The following is a 26452-nucleotide window of genomic DNA, read 5'->3' as shown; positions in this document are numbered from 1 at the left end:
CTCCCCACTCTCCTTCCCCACTTAGGCAAGTCCTTGAATAGTTACATAATTCCTGGAAATTAACCTCTGAGGCAGGTTTGTACTCAGGAGATGCAATTTCGCCCAGTGAATAGGACGCTGGGGTGGGAGCCATGGGCCCTGGCTTTGCCACTGACTTGCTGTGTAACCTTGAGCAAGTCACTTCCCCTTTCAGTGTCTTGGCTTTTTTCCCCTTCCCACCCATATCTGTCTAGATTGTGCTGTAAGAGCCAACGGGCCTCTCAGCACTACAAATAGATCACCCTAACCTTCCCTGGGGAATGTTCTCCGGAGCGTGCCAGGTCCCTCTGTGGCAGTCACCCGAGGAGCTGGAAAGCGGTGAGATAACAGCACTATTTAGCACCCAGGGCTGCACAACTGGGAACTGGGCTCGAACTCTCCACCTGTGAGCTCCTTCGGTCGGAGCGTGCATTGTCGTGGCTGGTCCTCCTGCGGCCTGGCAATGTGGAAATCCATTGGGAGGAGGGATGAGACGCTTGGGGGGGGGGGGGGAGTGTAGGAGGGGATGAATAAGAGGACTGGGCAGGAGTCAAACTGAAGCTCGGAAAGCTAAACCTTGCCAGCTAGCCTGTGGTGTGTGTGAGGTCTCTGACTGTGCATAATTTAGTGGGTAAACTCCCCTGTGGGCCTTCTGACCGTAATCTGATGTTGCCACCTCTCCACCAATCATTCCTCCCCTGGAATTGCAATAGTGGGGTTCTGTCACCAGGAAAAGGTTAAAATGACGTTTGGCTGCTTTAGCCTTGTGATCTCCCATTGGACTGGGAGTGCTGGGCTAAAGGTCAGGCTCTGGAAGAGGAGAGCGGTGTTTCCAACAAGAATTCAGAGTTACCAGTCCAGGGACTCAAATTCAAAGGCAGCCTCTGACACTTTAAACATCTGTACAAGGAAAGGGGGTGAAAATGAAGCCATGGCCAACAGCGCAATGATCCTTCCTGGGGGTCTGGACTATATGGGATTGGAGGTCGCAGGGCTCTGCGAAGAGGTTTGGACTTCAAGCTCCATGGCCTTGGCAGAAGACGTGCGCCCTGCATTAGGAAGGCGGTGCCTGCCAGAGGGCTGTCTGCAGCTGTTGGGTCGCGGGTTCCAGCTGTGAGCTGACACTGTCCGCCATGCTGCCTTATGGAATTTGACCTTGGGATTCCCAGCAGAGCTTGGGATGGAACCCAGGAGTGCCGGCTCCTAGTCCCCTTGCTCTAAACTATGTGGCTGGCCCTGCCATATGCAGACCAGCAACGCATGGCCAGGCTACGTGCGAGGTGGGCGTACAAAGAACGCTCCTGTGGCCCTAGGAGATGTCCGTCTCCTATCCTTGTTGGGGGAGCAGGCTCTGTTCTAACTGTCCTATTGTACTGTCAGGATTCACACGGAAGGGGACTGAGCTCAGATATACTTACAATTCCTCTTTGCCTTTTAACTGGAACCAGAAACTAATTATCAGTGGTAACCATAACAGCCCTGAGTGTTTCCTGCTGATGTGATCACTTTAATCCTCTTAGCGAACCACGCCCTGGGCCTGAAAAGACTCCTCTGTAGGCCGCAAGTGGTCCCATTTCACACACCCCACTCTGTCCCTTGCGGCCTTCTACGCCGGCACTATCTTTCCGTCCAGTGACGCTATCGGAGCTTCTGAGATCCACCTGCAACGTGGTTCTTGTTGTGTGGATTTGACTGATGTCCGAGAAACAGCCTGGGCTAGTGGGTAGGGCACCAGACTCGGAGTCTGGAAACCTGAATTCTGTTCCCAACTCTGTCGCTTTAATCTCTGAAGCACTGTGTTGCTCTGGAACTGTCTGAAACCCTGAATAACGATAAATCCCTTAATTGGAGAGGGTTGGAAACGGGTCTCCCCTCCTGCTCCTCTACCCGTTCCTCTGGGAACCTGCCCCTTGCAGGGTGGACTGAGCAAAACAGGCTGCGGACTTGCTTGTTTTACCACTGCCCTGGATTTCCTTGCTTAACTCCTCAGAAGGTGACGGCTGCTGCCCTGTCCTTTTGTTGCCCTGCTGCGCTGATGGATTGCTCCATACAATGCTCAGCCCTGCAGCTGCTGCTTGCTCCAGGTGTGTCATCTCCTGTACCCATCCTGGGGAGGAGCGGGGAGTGGGCTGGTCCATTCAGGTCTTGGCGTCTCGGCAGCGACTGCCCACAAAGGAGGTCAGTTGGAGTGCGTCGTGCCGCGGGGCTAAATCTTTGCAATAAAGCAGCCTCTGGGTGGAGGTCTTTGGGGGTGGGGGTGGGGGTGCTGGGCGTGGGGGAGTTGGCCCAGAACACGTTCCTATTCAGCTAATTCTGGCTCCCCCATAATGAGACATCTGTGACTCTTTCGGCTTCTTGTGTCGCTCAGCTGGTTGGAAAGAGAACTAGGAAACCGGTGCAAAGCTCAGTGTTATTAGCTGCTCTGGTTGACAGCGAGAATGGAGTTTCATTCCTAGTTCAATCTGGGTTTTGTGGGTCTATCGCTTTGTGCCATCTGCTCAGCTCACCCAGCCTTTGCAGCAGGGCTCTGAAACTGCCGAATCTTCCCAGCCAGCAGGACCGAGCAGGGGGAAATATGAGTCACTTCATAGCTATGCCAGCGCCCTCCCTCAGGGACCTTGTGTGTGTCACAGAATCCACTGTCTGGTGTGGGGGGGACCGAGTCACAGCACGTGGGGACACAGGTCTGTCCCATCAAACTGCAGCATGGCTGAGTAGCTGGGCCAACGGCAGCAGCTGACCCAGGGTAGGAGGCAGCTTTGTCTAATTGCTAAAGCAGGGCATTGAGTCAGAGCCAGGCTTCTATTCCCTGCTCTGCCCTGACTGGAAATGTGACTTCAGACCAGGCCCTTCCTGGCTGTGATGTGGGTGGATATTACCCCCCCACACCCTGAGAGCCCCGGGATGGAGCTAGCTGCAAGCTGTTTAAAACTAGCTGTGCCAATGTGGTGTGCCCCCCACTCCAGTGGCTTGAGCCCAAGGGTCACCCTCCCGCTTTCTTGCTGGAGGAGACACCCAAGGAGGAAGCTGTCTCCAGGCTAACATTGTGCTTGACACTGGCGTGGCCTGTGGTGTATCTGCAGTGCAAGACTTTGCACTATGCCTGGCGGGTGAATCACTGACGGGGACCTGTTCCAGGCTAGCAGGGAGGGCTGGGCTCAGACTGGGACGTGGCTCTTTGTCCCAGTGTTCACCAACAACTGCATGACACTGGATGGAGGGAAGCCGGGGGCTGCCCCCTCTCTGGCTGTTTGCGTTTGATCCTCAGGTGAGATTGCAGGGCCCTCCGGCCCCGCCAGTGTTGACAGGGCCGGATGGCAGCCCTCTCCCAAGGCTAAACATGCTTGCGTTCGTGCTGAGCTGGGGTCGTGTCTGTTGGGCTGTTTTGCAAGGCCAAGCGTAGGCTGGGTGTGAGGGACGGTATCTGGAGTTCCCTGGGGCTGCCAATGGAACCATCCACTCCTTAGCGTGGAGCACAGCCGGTGTTGGTCTTGCTGCTGGGACTGAACGAGATGTAAACCCAAGAGGCCCCGAGCAGCACGGCACAAAGGGACGACTAGCGTAGCCTGCAGATGCGTCCAGTCTCCTGGCTTTGTGACCCCCTTTGTCAGTTCCAGCCTCTTGGTGTGTTTCAGTGGGTCGCCTTTCAGGCTGAGCTAGACCAGCGCAGAACCTCGATCCTTTAAATAAAAGCACCTGTTTGCATAAGAGGGTGAGCTCCGGGCTAGGAGCCAGACTCCGGGCTCTGTTCCCCACACTGCCGCGTCACCTCTGCGTCAGTCACCCCGTCTGTAAGGAGAGAGAGCGCACTTGACGGCTGTTGTAAGGTTAGACGTGAGGATGGTGTTGCTACGAACGTCGTCAAGGAGAGAAGTTTGCTTCTCATAGCGAAGGGAATATCTGGGTCACGGCTGCTTCTATCCACCCGCTGTCTGCAAATATAACCCGCACCGGCTCCCTTGTGCAGAGGTCAGAGTGCCTCCAGGTCTGGGGCGGGATGTTTGCTGCTTCCATACACCCTGTGCGGCCTGTTCTGGGACCCACGCCACTGGTTTGAAAGCATTTTCGGTTTGCTCAGAACAACCTCCCTGAACTTGGGCATCTGATCTGGGACCAGCTGCTCCCATTCCAAGAGGAAACCAGACTAAGTTATTCCACCTGAGTTCTCCTGTTCAGCCAGTAGATCGGAGCAGCCCGGTGGGAATACTGCCACGTCTCGGTGTTGTGTCCCTCCTGGCAACTCGCAGTAGTCTGGTGTCAGACCCTTCTGGTCCGCACTGACAGCGGCTGGATATTGAGTCCTGGGTTTCTAGATACTAACTGGCCAAAAGTGATTCCTCCTTTGGGCAGCCGAGTTAAGAGCTGCCTCCGTCCAAGCTGAGGTTTGCTTCTTGGTCTCCCCGCAGTGTGGGTGCAGTTAGATTGGCACAGAAGGAAATAAGCGATACTGGTTGCCCCCCCACCCCCCACCACCACTTGGGTTGTACTGACAGACCTACCCTGGTGGAAAACCAGCATGTTAGGCCAGGCCTAACCTGTCTGCAGTGGGGAGAGAAGACAGGCACAGAGTGAAACTTTCAGCTTCCATCCTCCCTCTCCATTTACAGCCCAGTGGAGGCTAGACTCTCTGTACCTCTCCCCGCCTAGAGCAGTGGTACTCAAAGTTCAGTGCACCACGATCCCCTTCGGACAGCAAAAATCACTACATGACATGGGGGGGCCCTCAGGCTTTGGCTTCAGCCCCAGGCCCCAGCAAGTCTAATGCTGGCCCTGGTGACCCCATTATAATGCAGTCGTGACCCGCTTTGGGGTCCTGACCCACGTTTTGGGACCTGCTGGCCTAGAGCCTAGGGTGACTTGACCCACCACATGGTCTCAATATCTGCTTTAGCATAGGGTCTCTGGAAGTGTCCCAAAGTGCTGCTTATCTTCCCTGGTGTTCGCTTGGACCTGGGAGCAGATAAGCTCCTGAGGCAGGTTCCCACCCTCTCTTGCCTTGGAGAGGACAAACCTTGGTCCCATCTGTTCTGAATGGTCAGCATAAGCCCCTGCCTGCTGCTCTGAACTTGTTTCGGGAATGGCTGATTTGTCTGTCCCCCATGTTGCAAAGCATCTCCCAGTGCTCGGTCAGGGCTGGGAGAGGTTAATGCTTGGGCTGGGAGATGTCCACAGAATGTGTGACTCCCTAAGGGGCACTCACGGACCCAGGGCAGTCTCTTTCACATGCAGAAAGTGCTGGGCTGGCTACAAGGGAAAACATGCTAAACTAGTTAGGCGGGGAAAATGCCACTTTTCCCGTGCAGGCCAGCTATGAGGCCTGGCTTCCTGGGCTCAGAAGCCGTCCCCGGATGCTCCGCACCAGAGCAGGAGCGTTGAGTCCAGGCAACAAGACTGGAGCTTCTAAAAGCTCTGCCCTAGGAGTTACTGTGGGGCAGGAGCTCGCAATCCGTGGTCCCTTCTGGTCTTGGAATTGATGACTTCCACCTGGCTCCTCCTTGGAATTTACCTTCCACCTCCCTGGATCCCAGGTGGCTCCAGTTTTCCATATTGTTACTTTCACCGCTGTGTGAAAGTTCCTCTGCACTGTGACCCAGCTGCTGTTTTCCACCCCAGAAGTGGCTCCCTCTTAGGGCAAGTCTACACTAAAACGCTGCATCGGTGCTGCTGTAGGAGGGCTCGGTAGCTATGGCAATGGGAGAAGCTCTCCTGCCGACCTAGTGCTGGCTACACGGGGCGGGGGGTACGTCGATATAGTGACATTGCTCGGGGTGTGGATCCCCGCCCCTGAGTGACGAAGTTACACTGATACAGGTCTGTAGCGTAGACCAGATCTAAGTGGCTGCTGATGTTATCCCAGTGTCAGTTTCTAAAGCCCTTGGACCCCCGTTCACACACAAGGCGTGGCATGCATGTTGAGATGTTTGCATAGCTGGGATTATTCCACTGTTCTCTGCAACTCTTGCTCTTCCCATAGCTGCAGCACAAACCCATGGCTGTACAGCCCCGTGGCTGGGTCTGCACAGCTTCGGACCAGGTACTGCAGGTGCATGGAAGGCATGACTGGGTTGCGTCCATGGCTAGGCATGTTCCTCCGTCATGGACGGTGGGAGATACCCATTAACTGTGCCTGAGCCCCACTCGGTCCCCGATTCCTGGCTCAGCAAGAATCTGCTTAGGAAAGTGGCTGAAAACTGAAGGGAGGGGCGTTACTAGTGACTCAGTGTGCTAGAATAAGTGAAGGAACCCGCATCTCATTAGCCAGCTCCTGAACGTAACTAGCCTTGTGTTGGGGGCCACTTTGTGTCATTTAAAGGCAGCATTTCAGTCCCTGAGTGATGTGCTCCGAGGGTAAACGGCAGCTTCCGGAAAGATTTTAATTTTTCTCCATAAGCATGTGTCTGCATTTTACTAAACCCAGGCGATGTTCTGCTAACTGGTCCCTACATGGGCAATGGGCAGCCCTGATCTCTGGTGCTCAGCTGTTACCCTGCAGTGTTGAAGGGCCCAGCCGGTCTCTCTCTCCCTGCTCCGATTGCTCCGGATGCAGCCTGCAGGTATTCAAGGCCACTCACCCAGCAGGATTGGCTGGTTCTGAACCCGTGTGGTGCCCTCCCCCCACCCATGCCTACGCCAAGCCAGGAGTGACTCATGCTGCTCTCTCAGGGACCTGACGGAGTGCAGCTGTAACTGACAGCAATGATCCCGCTCCCTCCCCTGCCAGCTCTTGCCAAGCATTGTGCGGATGCTGCTGACGCGCTAGTGGGGGTGTGGCGAGGGCATGCCCCTAACGGGAGCGTGGTGGATTCATTCACTCTCTCCAGATGGAGCGAGAGGTGGAAGCGGCTTTCCTGGTGTGTGATCCGTGCAAAGCAAAACGAAATGCCCCGTTTCCTCCTGGCCTGGCATTGCTGATCCAGAGAGGAGGCGGTGGAATTTAAATGTGTTGTCTTTGTCCGGTGCACCCACCTCCTGGACAAACTGCTCTGGCTCCAATAACTCCCTGAACTGGAGCTCTGCTTCCGCATTCCCACTCTGACTCCGGCTCTTACTTGGCTCCCAATCAGTGACCTGCTCAGAGCTGAGCTGTCTGATTCTCCTGCTTGCAGCAGAGAGTGCAGAGGGAAATATTGGGATGGGGGGGCGTGGGGGGGGTGGAGCCATGAGGACACCCTGGTATGATTGTTTCCCTGGTGGTGTCAGCCAGGTGATACTGACCTGCCTAGCGCAACGCTGCCGTAGGCTGTGGGTCTTACGCTCCATGTCGCTGCCAGGCTAATGCATAAGAGGCCCCTCTCTCTCTCTCTCTCTCTGCAGAATGCACCATGTATATTCTTCGCTACCCGACACGCCAGCTCTACTTCCACGGTAAGTAGAGACCTCTGCCTCTCGCCTCGGGGGGTGCACGTCTGGGGAGAACTGTCCTTGGCTTCTCCAGTTCAGCGGCTCCAGCACCGCTCACGTCCTCGCCCCAGAGGGAAACCGTCCCAGAGCCGCAGTCCTAATCCCGTTGCTTATAGGTCGCTGTCTGGCCTCCTTTGGAGGGATTTCTGTGCAACACAAACCAGAGATCCTGACCGGCTCCGAGGCGCAACGGTTAGCGATGCTCAGCTCCGCCATGGCATTAGTGCTGCCCTCACCAGCTTGTTTGCTTCTCCCCCCAACCGCCAGAACCTGAAGGACGTCCTTTCCAACTTGGTTCCCAAGGAGCAGTCAAGAATCAAGAGCTTCAGGCAACAATACGGCAACACGGTCATCGGGCAAGTCACTGTGGAGATGGTGAGTGTGGCCGGCACGGGCCGGCGCTGGAGGGATGGCTCATGGAGAGCCAGCTCAGTTGGGGCTGGCGCTGGGTGGCGTGGGCACCTCCTTGATCTCGCTCACCGTCAAGGGAGTGACCTATCCCCACGAACCCCTGCGTCAGGCCGCCGGACTCGCCCAGTGTCGCCCCCTCCCTACCTCGCTGGGTCAGTTCCGCGGGCTCCCTTTCTTCCTGGATGGGCCCCCTGGGGGGTGTGATCTGGTGCCCCGCCCTGGTGGCGGCCAGTCGCTGCTGCGTCGAAGCAGTGTGGAAGACCCCTTGCTTTGCAGTGGCCCAGAAACACTGCTCTGGGCTGGGCACTCTCTCCTGCCCATCGCTTGGTGCCTGGAAATCGAGGCGCCATTGCCCTGCCCTTGGCAAGCCCAGTGTGAGATGGGAGCTACCCAGGCCCGGTGTGGACGTGGGGACCGTGGCTGCCCAGAGGCCTCCCCTGGTTCATAGGGTGCAGGCTGGCGGCCCCGCAGAGGCGGCTGGGGCTGTTGCACTAACACAGCTGGGCCTTTAGCTCGGGCAGGAGACGCTTGTGGCGTTTAGCTCCAACCATCGGGGCTGCCGGAGACCCAGCCAGGCTGTTCAGAGCAGCCCTGGGGTCCGCGTGAAGCAGAGGGAGCTGTCCAGCAGCGTCTCTGCCAGCAGCCTCCCGCCAGGCCCGAGCCCAGGCCAGCAGAGGAGCGGGGCTGAGGGGAGAACGGAGCCCTGGCTTCAGGCAGCCGACTGGGTGAAATCAGCGCTGGTGCCGAGAGGGGCTGCTCCGCTCCCCGGCAGCGGGGAGCAAACTCCGGCCATTAGCGCCAGCCCTGCCAGGTTAAAGGTGGCCTGGCTGCGGGAGAGGGAGCGTTGCTCCGCTGAACCCCGCTAACTGCCTCCTGGCTCTGTCCCTTCCAGATCTATGGCGGGATGAGAGGCATGAAGGGGCTAATATACGAAACCTCTGTCCTGGACCCCGATGAGGTAAGGCCTTCCCCGCCCCCCCACCACCCCCCCAGGCCGCCCCCTGCCCTCAGAGACTGATTCCCTTCTCCACCCTTCTCTCCAGGGCATCCGCTTCCGTGGGTACAGCATCCCCGAGTGCCAGAAGCTGCTGCCCAAAGCCCCGGGAGGGGAGGAGCCCCTGCCTGAGGGCCTCTTCTGGCTGCTGCTTACCGGAGACATCCCCACTGCGGAACAGGTGAGGTGGGGGGCTCTGGCCGTGGCTTTGGGGTCCGTGACTTAAGGCCCAAACTCTCATGGCCTCGCCAATGCTGCTGCAGCCTGTTCTCTGCGCCACACCTGGCCTGGCCCGGCAACCCCTCTGTGCTGCGTCAGGCAGTGGATCCCCGGCTAACCCCGTGGCGCGTTTCCTCCCGCAGGTGAGCTGGGTCTCCCAAGAGTGGGCCAAGCGAGCGGCTCTGCCCTCCCACGTGGTGACCATGCTGGACAACTTCCCTACCAACCTGCACCCCATGTCCCAGCTCAGCGCCGCCATCACGGCCCTCAACAGCGAGAGCAACTTCGCCCGGGCCTACTCCGAGGGCATCAGCCGGGCCAAGTACTGGGAGGTAGGGGGCTAGGCCAGGCCCAGCTGGCCCTCCCTGCTGCCCACGTTTGGGCCACAGAGAGCGTCCAGGCTGCGGCTCCCAGCGTGGCGTCTGGCCTGCAGCCGGCGAGAGCCAACCTCCCGACACCAGTGGCTGGAAGCTCGAGGGGCGGCGTGGGTGGATCTGGGGCCAGGGCACAGCGGGCTGTGCCGCTGACTCCCTCTGGGGCCTTGCCCGAGTTAGTTTGCCCACCTGTACAATGGGGCTAGTGCTGGGCTGGAGGATGGAGCGACGTTTGCACAGGGCCGGCTGCGCTTGTCCCTGTAAGGCAGGCGAGCTGGTTTCCTCTCGGCCCAACCCCCACCCCATGGCATCCGAGCCGAGAGTCTCTGGCTGTGTACCGGTGTACTGGCTGGCCTGTCTGGGCGGGTGAGTCTGCTACTCCCTGTAATTCCCATGGCTGCTCCTTCTCACTGCCCTCCAGCAGCTGTCCCTGCCCTTTACCATCCGTCTGAACTACCCAATTTCCCCTGCACCTGGCACGGTTGGCACCTCCCCTCCCCCGCCCGCGGCTGGGTAAAGCGATCTGCTCACCCAGGGTGGCGCGGTCAGGGGCCTGGCTCTCCATTTCCTGCTCAGAGCACTGGGACATGTTGGGATTTACAAAGGTGTGATTTTAAATCCCCAGCTATAGACATGGGCTGCCACGTCACTGAAATGCAGCCACCTCTGGGGTGGGACAAGGCAGCCTTCGAACAGCAAACCCTGCGCTGAGCCGGGACAGCGCGCGTGGCTGTGAACGGCCCAAGGATGCTGCGCCACTGGGCTCAGTGAGCAGCCCGCCTTCTCCCGTCCCTGCAGTTCATCTACGAGGACGCCATGGACCTGATCGCCAAGCTGCCTTGCATCGCCGCCAAGATCTACCGCAACCTGTACCGCGAGGGCAGCAGCATCGGGGCCATCGACCCCAGCCTGGACTGGTCCCATAACTTCACCAACATGCTGGGCTACACCGACCCCCAGTTCATCGAGCTCATGCGGCTCTACCTCACCATCCACAGGTGAGACCCCTCCGGGGGGCTGCGGCTGGGAGCAAGGCTGGCGTGGCGGACGCTACGTGGGGACGCCCTAGAGAGAGGCAGGGGCGTCCCCGCGTGGGAGGAGGAGGCCGAACTCCAGAGCCCTGCAAACAACGCAGCGGGGAGCCCCTGACCCGCTCGGCAGAGCTCGGACGGGCCAGGCTCCAAGCAGGCAGGGGTGGAACTGGGGCGGGGCTCTGAAGGCTGCAACTGCTTTCCAGGGGGGCTGGATCCAGCCTCTCCATCCCACCCCCCACCCCCGAGAACAGCCGCTACCGGGCCGGAGCTCTGGCCAAGGGATCCCTCCCCCACAGAGGGGGCAGGGTGTCAGTGCGCTGGGCATGCAGGGGCTGTGCCAGGCAGTTTGGGCCCCTCTGAGCCACCATCCCTGCCAGCTTGGCACAGAGAGGCAGGGGCTGGAGACGGGTGTCCCTTAGAGCAGAAGGGGCCAGGTCAGGGAAGCAGCCGTCCCTACTGACCATGGCTCTGAGCCACCTGCACTGTCCTAGGGCCGCTGCTGCCCCCTGCTGGTTGGGAAGTTGGAGCTGCTCAGTGGGCCGGGTGGGCTGGCAGTCCCCCGGGTCAGGCAGTAGGTCGGCTGCTGCCCTCTGCTAACGGTCTCCTCTCTGCAGCGATCACGAGGGCGGGAACGTCAGCGCCCACACCAGCCACCTCGTGGGCAGCGCCCTCTCTGACCCATACCTCGCTTTTGCCGCAGCCATGAACGGCCTGGCTGGGCCGCTGCACGGCCTCGCCAATCAGGTAGGGGTCGCATCGGCTGGGGGCGGGGAAAGGGAGAGGGGGACACGGTCCCGGCCTTACCCCCGTGCCCTCTCTCTCGGCGCGTCTTGCAGGAGGTCCTGGGGTGGCTGACGAACCTGCAGAAGGAACTGGGCCCGGACGTGTCTGACGAGAAGCTGCGAGATTTCATCTGGAACACGCTGAACTCGGGCCGGGTGAGTCCCCCTGGGCGGCGGGAGCAGTGCTGAGTCTGGGCGGCTGCCCCCACTGGGAACGTGGGTCATGACCCCCCCAGTCAGTGCTAACCTTAGGCCCTCCTGTCGCTGCAGGTGGTCCCTGGCTATGGCCACGCCGTGCTGAGGAAGACGGACCCCCGCTACACCTGCCAGAGGGAGTTCGCCCTCAAGCACCTCCCCAAGGACCCCATGTTCAGACTAGTGGCACAGCTCTACAAGATTGTCCCCAACGTGCTCCTGGAGCAGGGCAAGGCCAAGAACCCCTGGCCCAATGTGGACGCGCACAGCGGGGTGCTGCTCCAGGTAAGGCGCTGGCCTGGGGGCTGCTAGTGGGGGACGGGACTCCCCACCAAGCCGGGTCTGGCTAGGCACCCTGCTCTGACCTGGCCCCTCCAGCCCCTCCTCCCCGGGCTCAGCAGTCCCCAGACTCTGAGTCCCCTGTGGCGTGGTGTCCGGGCTGAACTTCCTGCTCCTCCCCAGACACAGCCTGGCACTGGGGCTCTGACCGCCCCGGAGCCAGGACATCTCAGCCACTCAGAGGGCAGCCCTGCCCCCCGGCCATCACTCCCCAGTGACCACATCCCCTGAGCATCTCCCAGGCCCAGACCCTGGGGCTGCCCCTGCGGGCAGAGGCCGGACTGCTCGGCACTGGCCTGAACACCCTGCTCCACTCCTCTCCCCTCTGCAGTATTACGGCATGAAGGAGATGAAGTACTACACTGTGCTGTTTGGCATCTCGCGGGCCCTGGGTGTCCTGGCCCAGCTCATCTGGAGCCGGGCGCTCGGCTTCCCGCTGGAGAGACCCAAGTCCATGAGCACGGACGGCGTCATGCAGCTCGTGGGCGTCAAATCGGGTTAAAGAAAGGGATGGGGGGAGGGGGAGCCCGCGCTTGCCAGTTGTCCAGGGGACGTTTAAAGAGACAGTACACCTTTTCCCTTCCAAGGGCCTCGGCCAGACGCTAGAATTAAACCTTTCTCTGAGGCACTGACCGTAAGTTTCAGGTTATTTATGGTGTAAATTTAAGATTAAAACAATCAGCCCCCTGCCCCTCCCCTCTCCCCCCACCGCCATTAGCGGCACCTCTGTTAAACTCCTGATCCAACCAGAGCCCAGCAGCTCCCCTGGGAACCCCCGGCACGGGTTGGAAACCTGCATGGCTTTCTAGGCCAGCCCGCGCTATTCCCCGGCCAGGAGAGGAGGGTCCTTTCCCAATCATGTTGTACCGTACTGAGCGCTGCCTTGTCCATGGCGCAGACAAGCTCCTAGGCCCAGATCAAACCAGCTTCCTTCTGCTTGCTTAGTCCCTGACCCAGGGCCAGCTGTGGGGTGTGGGGTTGGCATGTGAATGCTTGAATCACTTCCTTTACCTTTGGTCCTCCTCCTCCTACCACCTTGAGTCTTGGGCCCCAATCTGCAGGCTCCATCTGGGGCATCTCTGGACTTTTCCTCCTCCAAGGGGCGGGGGCAGGGGCATCCTCGATGTACACTGGGGGGTTGGATCCTGCCACACTGGCATTGCTGGCTGAGACTGTCTCCTTGCTCCTAGCAGGGGGCAGGTCTTCCCGTGAGCCCCACGGCTGCCGAGGGGGAGAGTGGGGCAGGGGAAAGGCTTCCCTGGGAAAGTCTGCGAGTGGGTTTCCCTCTACGTGGCGTCCATGCCAGAGCCGTGGGGCTTAGCCTGGCCAAGCGAGGACGTGATTTTCTGAGCAGCCATCGGTAGCCGTGGGGCAGTGTTGCTAGCCACCTTCTTTTGAGCAGTTGCAGTGCAAAAGTGAACCTGGCTCCTGTCCTTTCTCCCGAGGAAGGACGCGATACACTCCTCCCCTGCCCCAGTTCTCTGTGTGTTTTGTGTGAATTCTCGTGTCCCCTAACCGCCCCCAGGGCGCTGGGTGGGCTCCGGCCGTGGCCTGGCGCGGCCTGCGGGTGGCTCTGTACAAAATGCAAAATAAATGTTTTTATTAACAAAACTGCTTCCCCGGTGTGTCATAGGCGCCAGCGGGTGGGATGCAGCCTGGGCCTGCCCACGGGGCGGGGGGGTGCCCCACTGCTGGGGAGGGGCCCTGGGGTTAGGACCCTCAGCTTAGGTGTGATTTCCCCGAGTGGTTCTGTGCCTTATGCCACCAGCCAGGCCCTGAGCAGCGCGGCACGCCCCCCCCCCCCCCCCCCGCACCTGCAGCCCCAGGGAAAGGGGGGGCCGGGGCAGCCTCTGGAAATGAGCAGTGCTGGGCTGAGTCCAGGGGCCATGTCCCTCATGGCCACAGGAGGGCGCCATTACCCTTCCCAAGGCTGCGTGGAAGGAGCCTCCTTCCCCTGGCAGCCCTGGGCCTGGGTGGGCCGCCTTGCCTGGCAGCTGGCCCTGGCCGAGAACAGCGTGGGCCTGGCATTAGGGCCTGGAAGTTAGGAGCTCAAATACTGCCCCCAGCAGCCAGGGCCAGTTGCTAACCTGGGGGGGGCAGGATGTAACTGACTGCCCACCAGCCCAGCCTAGGGTTAGCAGAGCTGCCCCCTGCCTGAGCAGAGGTCCTTGCTCCACCCCCAGCCTTTCCTGGCCTGCCCCACAGGGCAGCTTGGGGCCAGTTCCAACAGCCAGTTGTGTGCTGGGGCGGGGGGGAAGCTGGTGCCACCCCCCCAATCCTGCAGGAAGGGGGGGGCTTCTGTTGCCCAGGGGCCCCCAGCCATCTTTCCACAGCTGCTAAGCCCCTAAGGGGGTCCCCACAACTCCCCCGTTCCCTGCTTCCAGGGGTTGTGACTCATCCCAGGGTCCAAGCAAAGCTGCCTTTTCCACACACACACACACCCCCAACCCCCGTGAAGCTGGGCCAAGGGCAGCTGTGGAGGCTGAACGGGGCTCCCCACGTGAAACAGGCGCGTCTCGCCCAGCATGGGGAGGAACACGAGCAGCCGGTCCCAGCTCTTGTTAGGCTGGGCCTGGAAAGCCACGGGCCTGCCCTGCAGCCAGGCCTGGGCCTGCCGCGCTGCCAGGGGCCGGTGCTTTCCCCAGTCCCCGCTCCATGCCCCGATGGGCACTGGGGGAACGATGCTCCCAGAAGGTGCCTATGGGGGCAGGGGCAAGCTGGGGCCAGGTGATGCCAGAAGAGCCAACCCCAGTGCCAGGGCGAGGTGTCAGCCCTGCAGCTGCTGCCATGTCTGGCATTTCAGAGGGCAGAGCCTGAGCACTGGGGCAGGAAGGGCCCAGGAGCAGCCCCCACCACCCCAGCTTGGAGGGAGGCACCATGCCCTTCACCCAAACCCAGCTCAGCAGCCGGCCTTTGGCTGGGATTTAATGCAGCCTGAGTTGCGGCATTAGGGCTGGGGGCGTGTGCATCAGGTGGGGGCTGAGCTGGGGGAATTGCACACAGCAGGGCTGTTGCATTTGTCCCGGCCCAAAATGTTTCCTGTCTGCCGGCTTGTCTCTGTCTCCCCTCATGGCTAAGGTGGGCCAAGGACCCTCCAGCTGCGGCAGGCCCCGCACATGGGCTCAGCTTTCCCCGTGCCATGGCTCCGTCTCGTGGCAGACGGCCAGGATGCGACAGCAGCGGATCCATTGCTCATGTTGGTGCTGCCCCCATCGCGCTCGGACCCCAGTGGGGCTGGGGAGTAGCCTGCTGGCCCCAACACAGAATGAGCCTGGGCGAGGTCGAGACCCCCTGCGCTGAGGGGAGGAGTCCTGCCTGGAGATGGGGGCTGGGGAGACCCACACCACAGAAGCCACCACCCCAAGAGTTGGATTTGCACCCAGGGCTGAGCCCTGCTGGTAGGTGCCGAGCGATGCAATCCAGCCCCCTCCTCACTCCCTGCTGGGGGGCTGCCCTGCCAGGCACGCTCCGTCCCCCAGCCTGCTTTGCTGCCGGCAGCCCTTAGGGAGCACCTCCAGCTGGTGAGGGCCTGGGCAGCTGCTGGGGAGTCTGGGACGTGGCCCGCTGTGCCCCACTGTGCAGTGGGTGCCCGGGGCCAGGGAGTGCTGGGCACAAGGGCAGATGAGGGGCAAAGCCAGGTGCAGCCATGCTGAGCGGAAAGGGCCTGGCCAGCAGCGGGCCCACAGGGCGGGCTCCACTTACCCTCTGCCCCGAGTCCAGCCAGGGTGGCCCGCAGGAGACAACCTCTCGGGTGATACTAACCTGCAGAACCCAGCCCCGGAGCCACCACAGACACCCCAAAGGAGGCGGCGATCCCACTTGCCAAATGCTTTTTATTGGCCTAAAAAACCCACTTCTCTGGGCAGAACATTTCTACAGTCTCTTGGATGGAGACCAAAGTCCCACGCAGCGCACAGAGGGGGCGGCTGCGGCCCAGCCCCAAATGGAGGCTGGGGGGGTTTCCCCCTCACCCCTGCATCAGATTGATACACCCCCCTCATGTGCATTTCTCTCGTGAGCCAGCTGAGGCCATGAGGGGCAGAGGGCAGCCTGGGGGTCAGGCTGATAAGGTAGCAGGGCAGAAGGCACGGCTCAGGGCAGGGCCCAGCTGCAGCCCTTGATCAACATCTCCTGGCCCCAGGGAGCGATTTGGAGACGGGGAAGCGGGTGAGGGAGCCCGGCTGGAAGCAAAGGATTAAGGGTGGGGCAGGGATTCAGGCAAGAGGCCTGGAGCAGATGAGACATTCGCCTGTGGGCAGGCCCCAGGGCTGCTGCTGGCCCCCCCCGCCCATGCAGTCAGCCCCTCGGGGGGCCAGGGCCCCTCATGGGGCAGCACACACCCCAGGGCAAGTTGGCACCTGGAGGGGAGGAGGTGATTCTGCTGCAATGGGTGCAGGGTCTCAGGGGGCAGAGGAGGAGGTTCCTGGCTCAGAGCGAGGGGCTGGCTACCCCCCAGTTCTGGAGACAGGCAGGTCCCCTCAGAGGCCATTCAAGCCCTCACTGTGGTAATGAATCCTGTGCCGGGGGCATTCGGGCTGAATGAGAAGCGGGTCCCAACCGCCCCCTGGGCTCCTCCCCCTTCCATCACTGCCGTGACCCACCTGCTGCCACGCTCAGGGCATGGGCCCCGCTGCCAGCTCCCCCCAGAACCCGAGGGGGAAGCTCTGAAAGCACTCTGCGCCTGGCCTCTCGTGCGAGGCCAACGTGCAGCAGCCGGGATCCTTCCCCCACTCTGTGCACAGTTACTGCTGTGCCAGCCCAATGCGGCAGGACCCACGCCGGGCCCTGGGGCCAGTGATTCTGCCCTCCTCCCCCGCCCGCACGTGCAAAGCGTGTCTTGTATGTAACGCCGGCTCCTTTGCACAGCAGGGGGGCCGGGGCGCAGAGTCTGCGGCGAAGCAGGCCTCGCAGCGCTGGGCCTGGGGGCGTGGGGAGGGAGCCAGGCTCTGCTCCCCACTAGCCAGCAGCTCCCATGGGGACAGAGGTGGCCGCACGGGCTGGCTGTGGTGTGGGCCACACTTTGAGCTAAGCTGCAGCTGCTTTTCAAGGTGACAGGGCCCTTTCTAGGCAGGATCCTCTCCCTGCCCCAGCACTCTGCACGCTCCATGACCTTCCTCCCCTGGCGGAGGACAATGGGGCTCTGTTCACTTATCTCCCGCACCAGCCACGGGGCACGCTCCCCAGACAGAGCTGCTGTGTGCCTGGGCTGGGGGGGGGTGGGGTGAACAGCAGTGTTCTCACCCCCTCCCTGCCCTGTTCACCACATGGCTGGGGCACAGCCAGAGGAGCAGTGCTGGCCAAGGACAGCTCCGCTGTGGGGCCGCAGCCCCTGGGAACTGGGGCCCTGCTCCCCCTGCCTAAAGCCTTCCACTGCCAGCCAGAGGGGAACCCCTCCTGCACACATCTCCAGCTCCTGATGATGCCCCACGAAGCCTCCAAGCTTGCTCCATCCTGGGTCCCTCAGTCCTTATTTCCCGCCCGCGCGGCTCTCCCCAGGGAGACGGGGCCCAGGAGCCCGAGCAGCCACCGGGGCCTCCTTCTTGGGCGAGAGCCGGGGCAGCACTATGGGGGCCAGGTGTAGCCCTGCCATCTCCCTCCCCAGGGAGTGCTCCCGCCATACAGGGCGAGCTCAGCGGGATCCCACCTGCCAGGCTCGTGGAGCAGCTGCCAGCTGAGTCCCACACTGCCCTCCTGGCACTTGCCCCTCGCCCTGCCCTGCCCGGATTGCCCATTCCCGCTCTCTGCCGGGGCGCCAACCAGGCTGCGTCCACGCCCCCGCCCCCTTCCGCAGGCCCCGGATAATGCAACACTTGCTCTCAGCACTCGCTTCCAGACCAAATGTGACTCCCCTCTTGCTCCCGCCTTCCTAAGAGTTGGCGGGCAGCTACTGTTATGTTTGCTCGGCCCTTTGGCTGTGCTCAGCACCCCCTGGGATGGGGAGAAGTTTCTGATCCGTTCCACACACCCCACCCCGCAAAGGACCGCAGGCAGGCGAGCCGAGACCCTGATCGTCCAGTCCACGTGCGCATCGCCAGGGCCCCGCCCCTCTCCCCAAGGCCTGGGGGAAAGGCAGTCCGACCAAGGGGGGGCTGGCACACGCAGGCCTGCTGGTTTGTGCTGCGAGGGCTGCGCAGAGGGAAGGACGAGGATTCCTGCAGATCAGCAAGGGGCAGGGATTGCTCTTCCCTGCTCGGAGGGATTTTAAACAAGACCCCCCACCCCCAAAATAAAATACATTTAAAATAAAGTTAGCTACAAAAATATGGAGCCCGGCGGGCAGGTGTGGTTCTTCTGTGCAAGATGGCAGGCCTGGGGGACGCTCCGGGGCAGCCAGACCCAGCCACTCCGGGTACGTCCCCATTCTCGGCACAGCAGATAAATTAGAGAGACCGTCAGGAGAGGTGAAATCAAATAAATAGTTAAAAAGGCGGCGGGAGGCACTTGGACGCCCTGCCCGCCGCCCCGACAGAGTCTGCACATGCGGCCCCGACCCCCTCACGTTTGGTGAACTTCGTGAAACATGAGCTCCCGGGGGATGCGCGTCTCCGGCCCGAAGTTCTTAGCCGCCCGCCGCTCGAAAGCGGCCACCATCTGCTTGACCACCTCGTCGAAGAAGACCGTGGCAAGCTGCGAGTGCAGCAGGGAGCGGAACTCGAAGGAGATCTGGGGAGGACAGAGAGACGAGGGGCTGGCAGAGCAGGTCAGGCCAGGACAGAGCCCTCCCCTGAAACAAAGGGCTGGGGGACAGGGGCTGCCGGGCTGCCCATGTTCTGCAACACCCAGCGGGGAACCTGCCATCATCGGCAGCACGCAGCGAATAGTCACCTCCACACAAAGCCCACGGCCCAGGTGGGGAAACTGAGGCTGAGAGGCTCACACAGCAAGTCACTGACAGAGCCAGGAGGAGAACCCAGGAGTCCTGACTCCCCGCTCCACCAGGCCCTGCCTCTCAGACAAATGTGCCCAAGTGGAACATTTGCTCTTGCTTCTCTCTCCCTCAAGACACGAAGAGCAATCGCTCGCTCGGTGGCTGACGGCAGCATTTCGCGCCCTGCTTACCTCCCGGCTCAGCCTCCTCCTGGAGGCTAATAACCTGGGGACTGGTGCTTCTAACCCGTCCATTACACAGCATGGGCTGGCTGGCAGCCACCTCTCTGGTCCATCCCCAGTGGATTCACTGTAGAGATGGCCCCGCATGGCGACAGGGCGAAGGTTGTGGGAGGACCCCTTGGACGGGGCAGGCCAGGGGTGGGGCTTACCGAGAAATCCACTGTGCAGGTGCGGGGGTAGCCTGGGATGCCAGGGCTGAAGCGCCAGCTGGTCTCCAGATGGTTGAAGAGCCTCCCATCAGTGCAGATGGCCTGAGAAGGGACAGCAGGAGCGTCAGTCGAGGGGCCTTGCTACCAGAGCACTGGGAAGCCAGGCTCCCTGGGCGGCTGAGTGCCCCCAACCCCGCACATCCCTCATGCTGAGAATCCCTGGGCGCTCCCCGGCAGCCTCACCTTGACAAGGTGTGGGCGCACCAGGGTGACAATGGACGTGTATCGCTCCAGGACGGGCGGGAAGCCCACTTCCAGCTGAGCCTTCACGTGGCCTGTGCGCTTGGAGACCACCACCGACTTCTTGCACCAGGGGACAAAGTGCTTGTAGTCATCCACGTTGGACACCACCTCGTACATTTCCTGCATGGAGTACCTGCCGGGGGGAGACATCTGGGCTGACTCAGAGCTGCCGTCCTGCAGGCACAGGGCAGCGCGGGGGCTCGGGGACGGGCTAGGGAACCATTTGCCTCTGCGGCGCCGGTTCAAAGCCAGCTCAACTCCACTGCCCCCAGCAGCTGGTGCCATCCATGGCCCCCCCCCCACAATGTGAAATGAGTTTCATGGGTCTCAATCCGGTTCGGGGTGCACGCATCACGTCACAGACAGGTCAAGGGTTGACTGAGGCCTGGAGACCAAACTCCCCTTTTGCCACCAGCGCTGGGGCAAGCAGGTGAAGGACACAGCATGCTGGAGAATGCAGGGCAAGCCCCTAGCGCACTCATTCCAGCCCCGCCTTCACCCCATCCCCCCCTGGGGGAACACAGCCAATGCCACTTACCCTATAATCCTCCGCTCCGAATACTCCTTCCTTTTGTTGGTGAAAGGCCCCGTGAGATTGATGAACGTCCGGCTGTGCTGGGTCCAGTCCAGGCTGTTTAGTGCCCAAGGCACCCGGCTCAGCAGAATCCCACAGAGAGACACGGCCCTGCAACTGGAAACGGGTCGGGATTAGCAGAGACCGACCGGAGCTGGCTTGGCCAGGCAGAGGAAAGGAGTGAGGGCTACTCCCTTTGGAGAGGTCACCTGATGCTGAGAGTAGCTAAGCTCAAGGCCACTAAACGCAGAGAGGGGCTGAGGGAGACGAAGCGGACGAAACACCCTCCCCAGCCAGGGACAAGGGAATTCCCTCTCGCATGCCAATCCCATTCCCCTGGGGATCTCTCGGCCCCTAAGTGCTGCACGGCCAAGCTGCATGCTGCGATCTTTTCACCGCTCCCATGCAGCCACCGCTGGGTTGGCACCTGGCAGCGGTTTAGTGACACAGCAACTCTACCAACTAGTTTGTGGCAAGGAGCGACGCCGACTCCCATATCACAGTGAAGACTCCGCCTGCTCCCACCAAAGGGCTGTTTAATGAGCTACTCCTGGGGGAATTATGCACCACATCACATGCGCAGAATTTATGTCCCCCGCAGATTTCTTTGTTTCCCTGCAGAAAAATGACTTTCTGATGGGGAAGCAAAGGGAAGCCACAAAAGCAGTCATGCAACCTGCCTCATCAGTATGTTTCAGGTGCCCAGAGCAGCCGGCAGAGAGGTAAATCACTGTGTGGGGGCGGGGGGGGGGGGGGCGCTGGGGAAGACCCAGCTGTGTGGCTCCTACCCTGCACCGGGCTCAGCTGCTAATCCCAGCTGGGCTGGGGAGGATGGAACTTCCTCTGCCCACCACCCAGGGCCATGTCAGACCCACCCCCAGATTTCTCCCCCAGCTATAGGAAACGCTGCAAACTCCCCCCTCCCCCACCACACTTCCTGCACCCATCACTCCTGAGCTGCAGGGGGAGGGATCTCTGTACAGGGAACTGCTCCCGCATCTGTCCAACTCCTGTGTATCCAGACCCCCTCATACCCAGACCCTCCTGCCGAGCCTCACCCCCCTCACACCCAGAACCCCCCCCCGCGACAACAAGCCCCACTCCCCCTGCACCTGGACCACCCCGACAAGCCACGCACACCTGGATCCCCACTGTACCAACCCCACTCCCTCAGCATCTGGACCCCACCACTGAGCCCCCCACACCCAGACCCCCCTGCCAAGCTCTATCCCCCCACAGCCAGACCCCCCCGCCCCGAGCCCCAAACACCTTCACCTGGACCCTCCCGGCAGAGTTCCATTACCGTTGCACCCAGAGTCCCCCAACAAGCCCCTGTGCATCCAGATCCTCCCACACCTGGATCCCCCAATGAGCCACATGCACCCAGATTGCCCCACACAGAACCTTCTCAATCCACACCTGGATCCCCCCCACACTAAGCCCCTCCACACTTGGATCCTGCCTTGCTGAGCCTGCCTGCGCACACCTGGTGCACTTGGCATGGAGGGGCAGGGCCCTGGATGTTTCTGGGGCAGGCCCAGTCCTTGCACTGTGTCAGGGTCGAGTGCAGCCTCACCGCTGAGTCTGTGTCTCGGGAGAGCTGCAGAGTGATCTCCCACCTCTGTGCAGCTAGTGGCCTGTGCTCCCCAATGCCATGCTGGAGCCTCCACATTTATTTGACAAATAAAATTTGCAAAATTTTGCAGAATTTGAAAATATTGTGGGCAGCATTGTTATTTTTTTGGTGCAGAATTTTTAATTTTTTGGCGCAGAATGCCCTCAGGAGTAATGAGCACAAGTGACCCAGACCTGAGCTTTGAAGTCTGATCATCTGACAGACGGCACTGGGCGGGAGCTCTGGGATCAGCACTGTCCCCGAGGGGAGAGCGTCCCCTGCTCTATCACTCACCCAGCTCCCTGCAGCACAGTGCCGGAGCGGGGTCAGCCCTGGCTCAGACGAGAGCTTGCTCCCACTAGCTCACTTGCCCTGCTCCCAGCCAGCAGTTCATGGCCTCAAACAAGCCCCCCATGGTAGGGCAGGGCGAGCGGCTGGCGGGGAGGCCTAGCGGCTGGCGGGCAGGCCTGGCTCTCCTGCAGGCCTCTACGCTCAGACACAGTGGCAATTTACTTCACCTCCTGCTTGTGCTCACTCAGATCTTTGTGGAGGCAGCTGGGGAGGGCTCCAAGGGCTCCCACCGAGAGAGACCCTGACCTTCTCCCTGCTGCAGATCACCTGCTGCTGAGTCAAGAGGCAGGCGGCCCCTCCCCTGTGCCCAGCCGGCCTTATGCAACAGCTGCCATTAACCTGCCCATCAGGAGGGCAGCTCAGAGCAGGAGGAGGAGGAGGAGAGATTCATTCACAGGAACAGCACTCAGCTGAGCTGGCTGAAAGCCAGTAAGGAGTGGCAAGCCCTTGGAGCCTGGAACCAGATGGGACATGGGGGGCGGGTGCCACTGGGAAGGGCCCGCTATGAGGCACAGGGACCACGCTTGCCCATCTCCTTAGTCAGGGTGGCTGGTGAAACACAGGGCACCCTGCTGAGCTCTGCCCTCCTCCGCGTCAATATGGAGCACCGGTGCTGTGAACACTGGAACCGATGTGGGGGCAGAGGGTATCTGGATTTCTTGAGAAGGAGGGTGGCAGGGGAAGCAACGTGCCACCCTGGCAGGTTTCCTCGGCTCTCCCGCAGGCCCTGTAATATCACCCTGCTGGCACCAGTGACCCATCGCTGCGTAACCATACCCGTCGGCTATGCTGCCAAGCAGAGATTTCAGGAGGAGGAGCGGTAGCCAGCGTTCTAAACCCTGGCAGGATGTCACAAGGCCCAGAGGCTTGGTTTGCCCTGCCCTGTCTGGACATTAGCAATGCCTGGCGCTTTCTGAAAGAGCAGCGATTGGCCAAGATTTCCTCTTGGATCCACAGCCCTGGCTGCTGCTTCCCCAGCATGGCCGCCTTTCAGCGGTCTTCGGCGGCTCTGGTATCTTTGGATGAAAGGCGCTCTGGCAAAACTGGGTCATTGACAGTAACTATGGGCTGGTTAGGACCTATTTATGCTGGGTTCTTTGGGTTCTTCTCCATGACCCTTGCAAGGCGAGTCAGTGTTATCTCCAATTGATAGATGGGGAAACTAAGGTACTGACTGAAAACAGGACTTATCTGCCAATGTCACGCAGCCTGTCAGAGGCATAGCTCACTACCCAGGTCATGCCTCTAATTCCCTTGTATCCCATTCGGAGTTTATCCTCTGGACCTCGCCCCCTGATGAAATTTCAGCTGGTGCTTTTGTTCCTTGATCCCCACAGCCTGGCACGCCAACCAGAGACAAGAGGAGAATCACAAACACAGACGGGAAGCCAGCAACATGTGACCTCTCTCCCGCAAACAGTCCAGAGGCAGTTAACAGCCCTCGCACCCTTGCCATTGGAATGTTTGTGCACACCAGGAGCAGGCTTCCGCTCGTTTCATTGGCAGGCTGGGGATCAGACCCACCCTCAGCAGGGTCCCGCTTTGAGCTGCACTGGTGGCGTGGTTGGCCTCCCACAACAGCCTGGACAGACAGTTGATTTCCCAAAACCCCCAAGTCAGCTTTGACGATCCAGAGTGAGACTGTGAACACTCCCCCTTCTTCCCCACTTGACACAGGTGCTGGAGCCAGCAACAGACCACTCAGTGCTTTACAAACACTCGCTGGTCGTCACTGCCCCTTCTGTGCAGGAGGTGACTATGCCCAGCTGGGGAGACTGAGGCACAGGGCGGCAATGCGACTCACCCACGACCAGGAATAGAACCCAGGAGTTCCTGACTCCCAGCCCACAGTTCAGACTGGTCGGGTTTTATCCCATTGGTTAAATGCCAACAAACAAAAAGTCCTGAAGTTCACAACCTCCCAGCAAGCTTCTGAACCGGCTGGAAGGGTGGCAATTGGACATTATAAAGACAGTAGGAACGAGATTCAATCCTGCCTTCAGGAAGTTCCTTCCAACATCCCGGCAGCTTCCACTCAGCACAATCAGGTCACATTCCATCGTCACTGGAAACTTTCCACTCAGGCTGTTCACTTGGATCTATAAATATATGTGTCTGAAAACGGGTCACTCACCCTCTTCCCCAGAGGCACAAGCAGAGGGGAAAGGTCTTTCTTTTCCAGTGTTCTGGGGCCACTCCAGGCTCAGATAGCCCGATGCCCCCTCTCCTTCCAGCGCAGAGGAAAGTGCAATGGACGTTGCTGGGGGTTTGGATTCGGTATCGCATCTGAGATCTACATGAGCCTAGAGATCGCCTGGGCCCCCTCAGCCCTGCCTGAGTGGATGGACAGACTCTCCAGGGGACAGACTCCAAGCTCAGAGCCATATCTATGCCTGACGCTGTGCAGCAGAAGAAGAATTCATGCAGCAAAGAGCACAGCCGTCAGCTATTTGTGCTTTGCCAGCCTTCCCATATTGTGTCTCAAAGCAAACACACGCAAATATTGCCTGCAAGGTGCCACCTCCTGTTATTTATTCTGTGCAGATGCATAGGAGAGGACTGCTGCCCTGAGGAACACGGCATCTCTTATACCCAACACGCCAGTGACGAGCAGCCGCCCTGGCCCCGTTTCAAAGCTGTGCACAACGCCACTTAAACTCTCTCCACTCCAAGCTCTGGGAGCGTCCCCTGTGCTAACGGAGGGATCTGAACTTGAAAAGCACCTACACTTATACCCCAGCTCCCACCTGCCAAGAAGCAGGACTGCTCTGCCAGCCCCAGGTATTGCTGACAGACCAATGCATTGTAGCAACTTCCTGGCACGGCACCTCCCACCAGAGGTCATCGCTGGAGGAGGTGCACGCCCTCAAGACTTCCAGGCCTTTTGAAAGGGAGGACATTCATTTGCAAAGCCTGGGCAAGAGGTGACACTGAATTCAGACCATCAAGTCAAGTTAACATCGTGTTTTCCGACTGAAGAGAGACTTTTACAAACTGCCATCTCTGGCAATCGCCCATTAACTAGCACCTGATTGCAGGGTTGCAGCCATGCGATTAGAAACTTGCAAAGGAGGTCAGCTGCTGAATCTGGATCCTATTTCCTCTTCCTGCAAAGCAGGACACTCTCTGGAAGGCTCATTACAAGTTATCATAACATCTTCCATTGCTAAAAAATCCAGCACCAACCTCCCCTACCCTGAAGGGTAAACCTAAAGGGCTGGTGCCATCCAGCAAACCCCAGGGGCTAGGGCTAGACCCATCCTTGCTTTAGTGATGCTAGATCCCATTTAGACCCAGCAAGTTTTACTAAGCCAGTGGTTGCCTGTGCGTGGTGCCTGGTCCATAGATCACCCATGGCCTATCAAGCCCTTGCAGCTAGTCTTCAGCCAGCTAAGGCGTTTTACTGGGGTGTTGCCAAGGGTCTGCAGCCAGCTAGCTGCTCACATCTGGCTCTTTGGTTCCAGATGCTAAATTCCATTAAAAGAAGCGAAGTGTCCGGGAAGAATTCCCCTCGCGTCACCGCTTCCTACGGACAACCACTGAAGTTGCCGTAGAGACGCTGGGAGGGGAGCAGTCCACAAGAGCATCTCTCTGGCAACAGGTGCCCCGGGGTGTGGGCCGGGTCCCCCGAACTTAAAACACCAGCTTCTCTATCCAACCCAGCCCAAGCCCCCACAGGACGTGAGCGGCCCTGGCCGGGTCCCCACTGCCTCTTCCGGCGCACCCAATGCAGCATAAAAGTGTCTCCCTCCCATAGACCCCCCTCTCTGGGCTCCTCCCCCCAGAAACCCCCCTCTCCTCCTCCATGGCCCCTCCCCCCAGAAACCCCCTCTTAGGGCCCTGGCCCCTCCCCCCAGAAACCCCCCTCTCCGCCCCCATGGCTCCTCCCCCCAGAAACCCCCCCTCTCCGCCCCCATGGCCCCTCCCCCCAGAAACCCCCTCTTAGGGCCCTGGTCCCTCCCCCCAGAAACCCCCCTCTCCGCCCCCATGGCCCCTCCCCCCAGAAACCCCCCTCTCCGCCCCCATGGCCCCTCCCCCCAGAAACCCCCTCTTAGGGCCCTGGTCCCTCCCCCCAGAAACCCCCCTCTCCGCCCCCATGGCTCCTCCCCCCAGAAACCCCCCTCTCCGCCCCCATGGCCCCTCCCCCCAGAAACCCCCCTCTCCGCCCCATGGCTCCTCCCCCCAGAAACCCCCACTCTGGGCTCCTCCCCGCAGAAACCCCCCTCTCCTCCTCCATAGCCCCTCCCCCCAGAGACCCCCTCTTAGGGCCCTGGCCCCCATGGCCCCTCCCACTCTGGGCCCCTCCCCATAGCCCCCCCTCTGCCCCCATAGCCCCTCCCCCCAGAGGCTCCCTCCACGAACCCCCACTCTGGGCCCCTCCCCCCGGCGGCCCGCTCACCTGCCAGGCGGGGGCGCTCCCGGCCGCAGCCCCTGGCGCGCCCCCAGCCGCAGCAGCGCGCGCAGCCGCCTGGCCGCCATGGGGGAGGGGTCTGGGCTCCGCGCTCCGTCCGCCGCAGACACCGGCTCCGCCGCGCTGGACTCCCCCCTCCCCCACGACGTCACCGCGTCACTATAGAGCCGAC

The 26452-nt window shown here is 60.7% G+C and overlaps 2 protein-coding genes across 4 annotated transcripts in view; one reads left to right on the top strand and one right to left on the bottom strand.

The window, feature by feature from the left end:
• The window catches only part of CS (citrate synthase), a 15953-nt gene extending 2575 nt beyond the window's left edge, over positions 1-13378 (top strand). The window contains exons 1-12 of one of the 3 annotated variants that reach the window (XM_073319042.1): positions 2039-2196; positions 6437-6572; positions 7333-7383; positions 7687-7794; positions 8723-8788; positions 8874-9010; positions 9192-9375; positions 10216-10415; positions 11066-11195; positions 11288-11389; positions 11504-11713; positions 12099-13378. In XM_073319042.1, the coding sequence (XP_073175143.1) occupies positions 2054-2196; positions 6437-6572; positions 7333-7383; positions 7687-7794; positions 8723-8788; positions 8874-9010; positions 9192-9375; positions 10216-10415; positions 11066-11195; positions 11288-11389; positions 11504-11713; positions 12099-12269 (1638 nt within the window). In that variant the 5' untranslated portion in view covers positions 2039-2053 and the 3' untranslated portion in view covers positions 12270-13378. Of the gene's footprint in view, positions 1-2038; positions 2197-6436; positions 6573-7332; positions 7384-7686; positions 7795-8722; positions 8789-8873; positions 9011-9191; positions 9376-10215; positions 10416-11065; positions 11196-11287; positions 11390-11503; positions 11714-12098 lie in introns of those variants that run through there. The other 2 variants (XM_073319043.1, XM_073319044.2) reach the window with 2 other exon arrangements.
• COQ10A (coenzyme Q10A) lies at positions 13351-26452 on the bottom strand. Its single transcript, XM_073319049.1, has 5 exons — positions 26269-26452; positions 19868-20020; positions 19270-19462; positions 19027-19128; positions 13351-18430 (listed from the first exon to the last, which is right to left on the bottom strand). The coding sequence occupies exons 1-5, from the start codon at positions 26346-26348 to the stop codon at positions 18263-18265; spliced, it is 696 nt and encodes a 231-aa protein (XP_073175150.1). The 5' UTR covers positions 26349-26452; the 3' UTR covers positions 13351-18262.

This window comes from Lepidochelys kempii, chromosome 20, assembly GCF_965140285.1.
Source record: "Lepidochelys kempii isolate rLepKem1 chromosome 20, rLepKem1.hap1, whole genome shotgun sequence".
NCBI lineage: Eukaryota > Metazoa > Chordata > Testudines > Cheloniidae > Lepidochelys > Lepidochelys kempii.
Note: the sequence above shows the minus strand (reverse complement) of the source record. Positions and strands in the feature narration are given on the sequence as shown.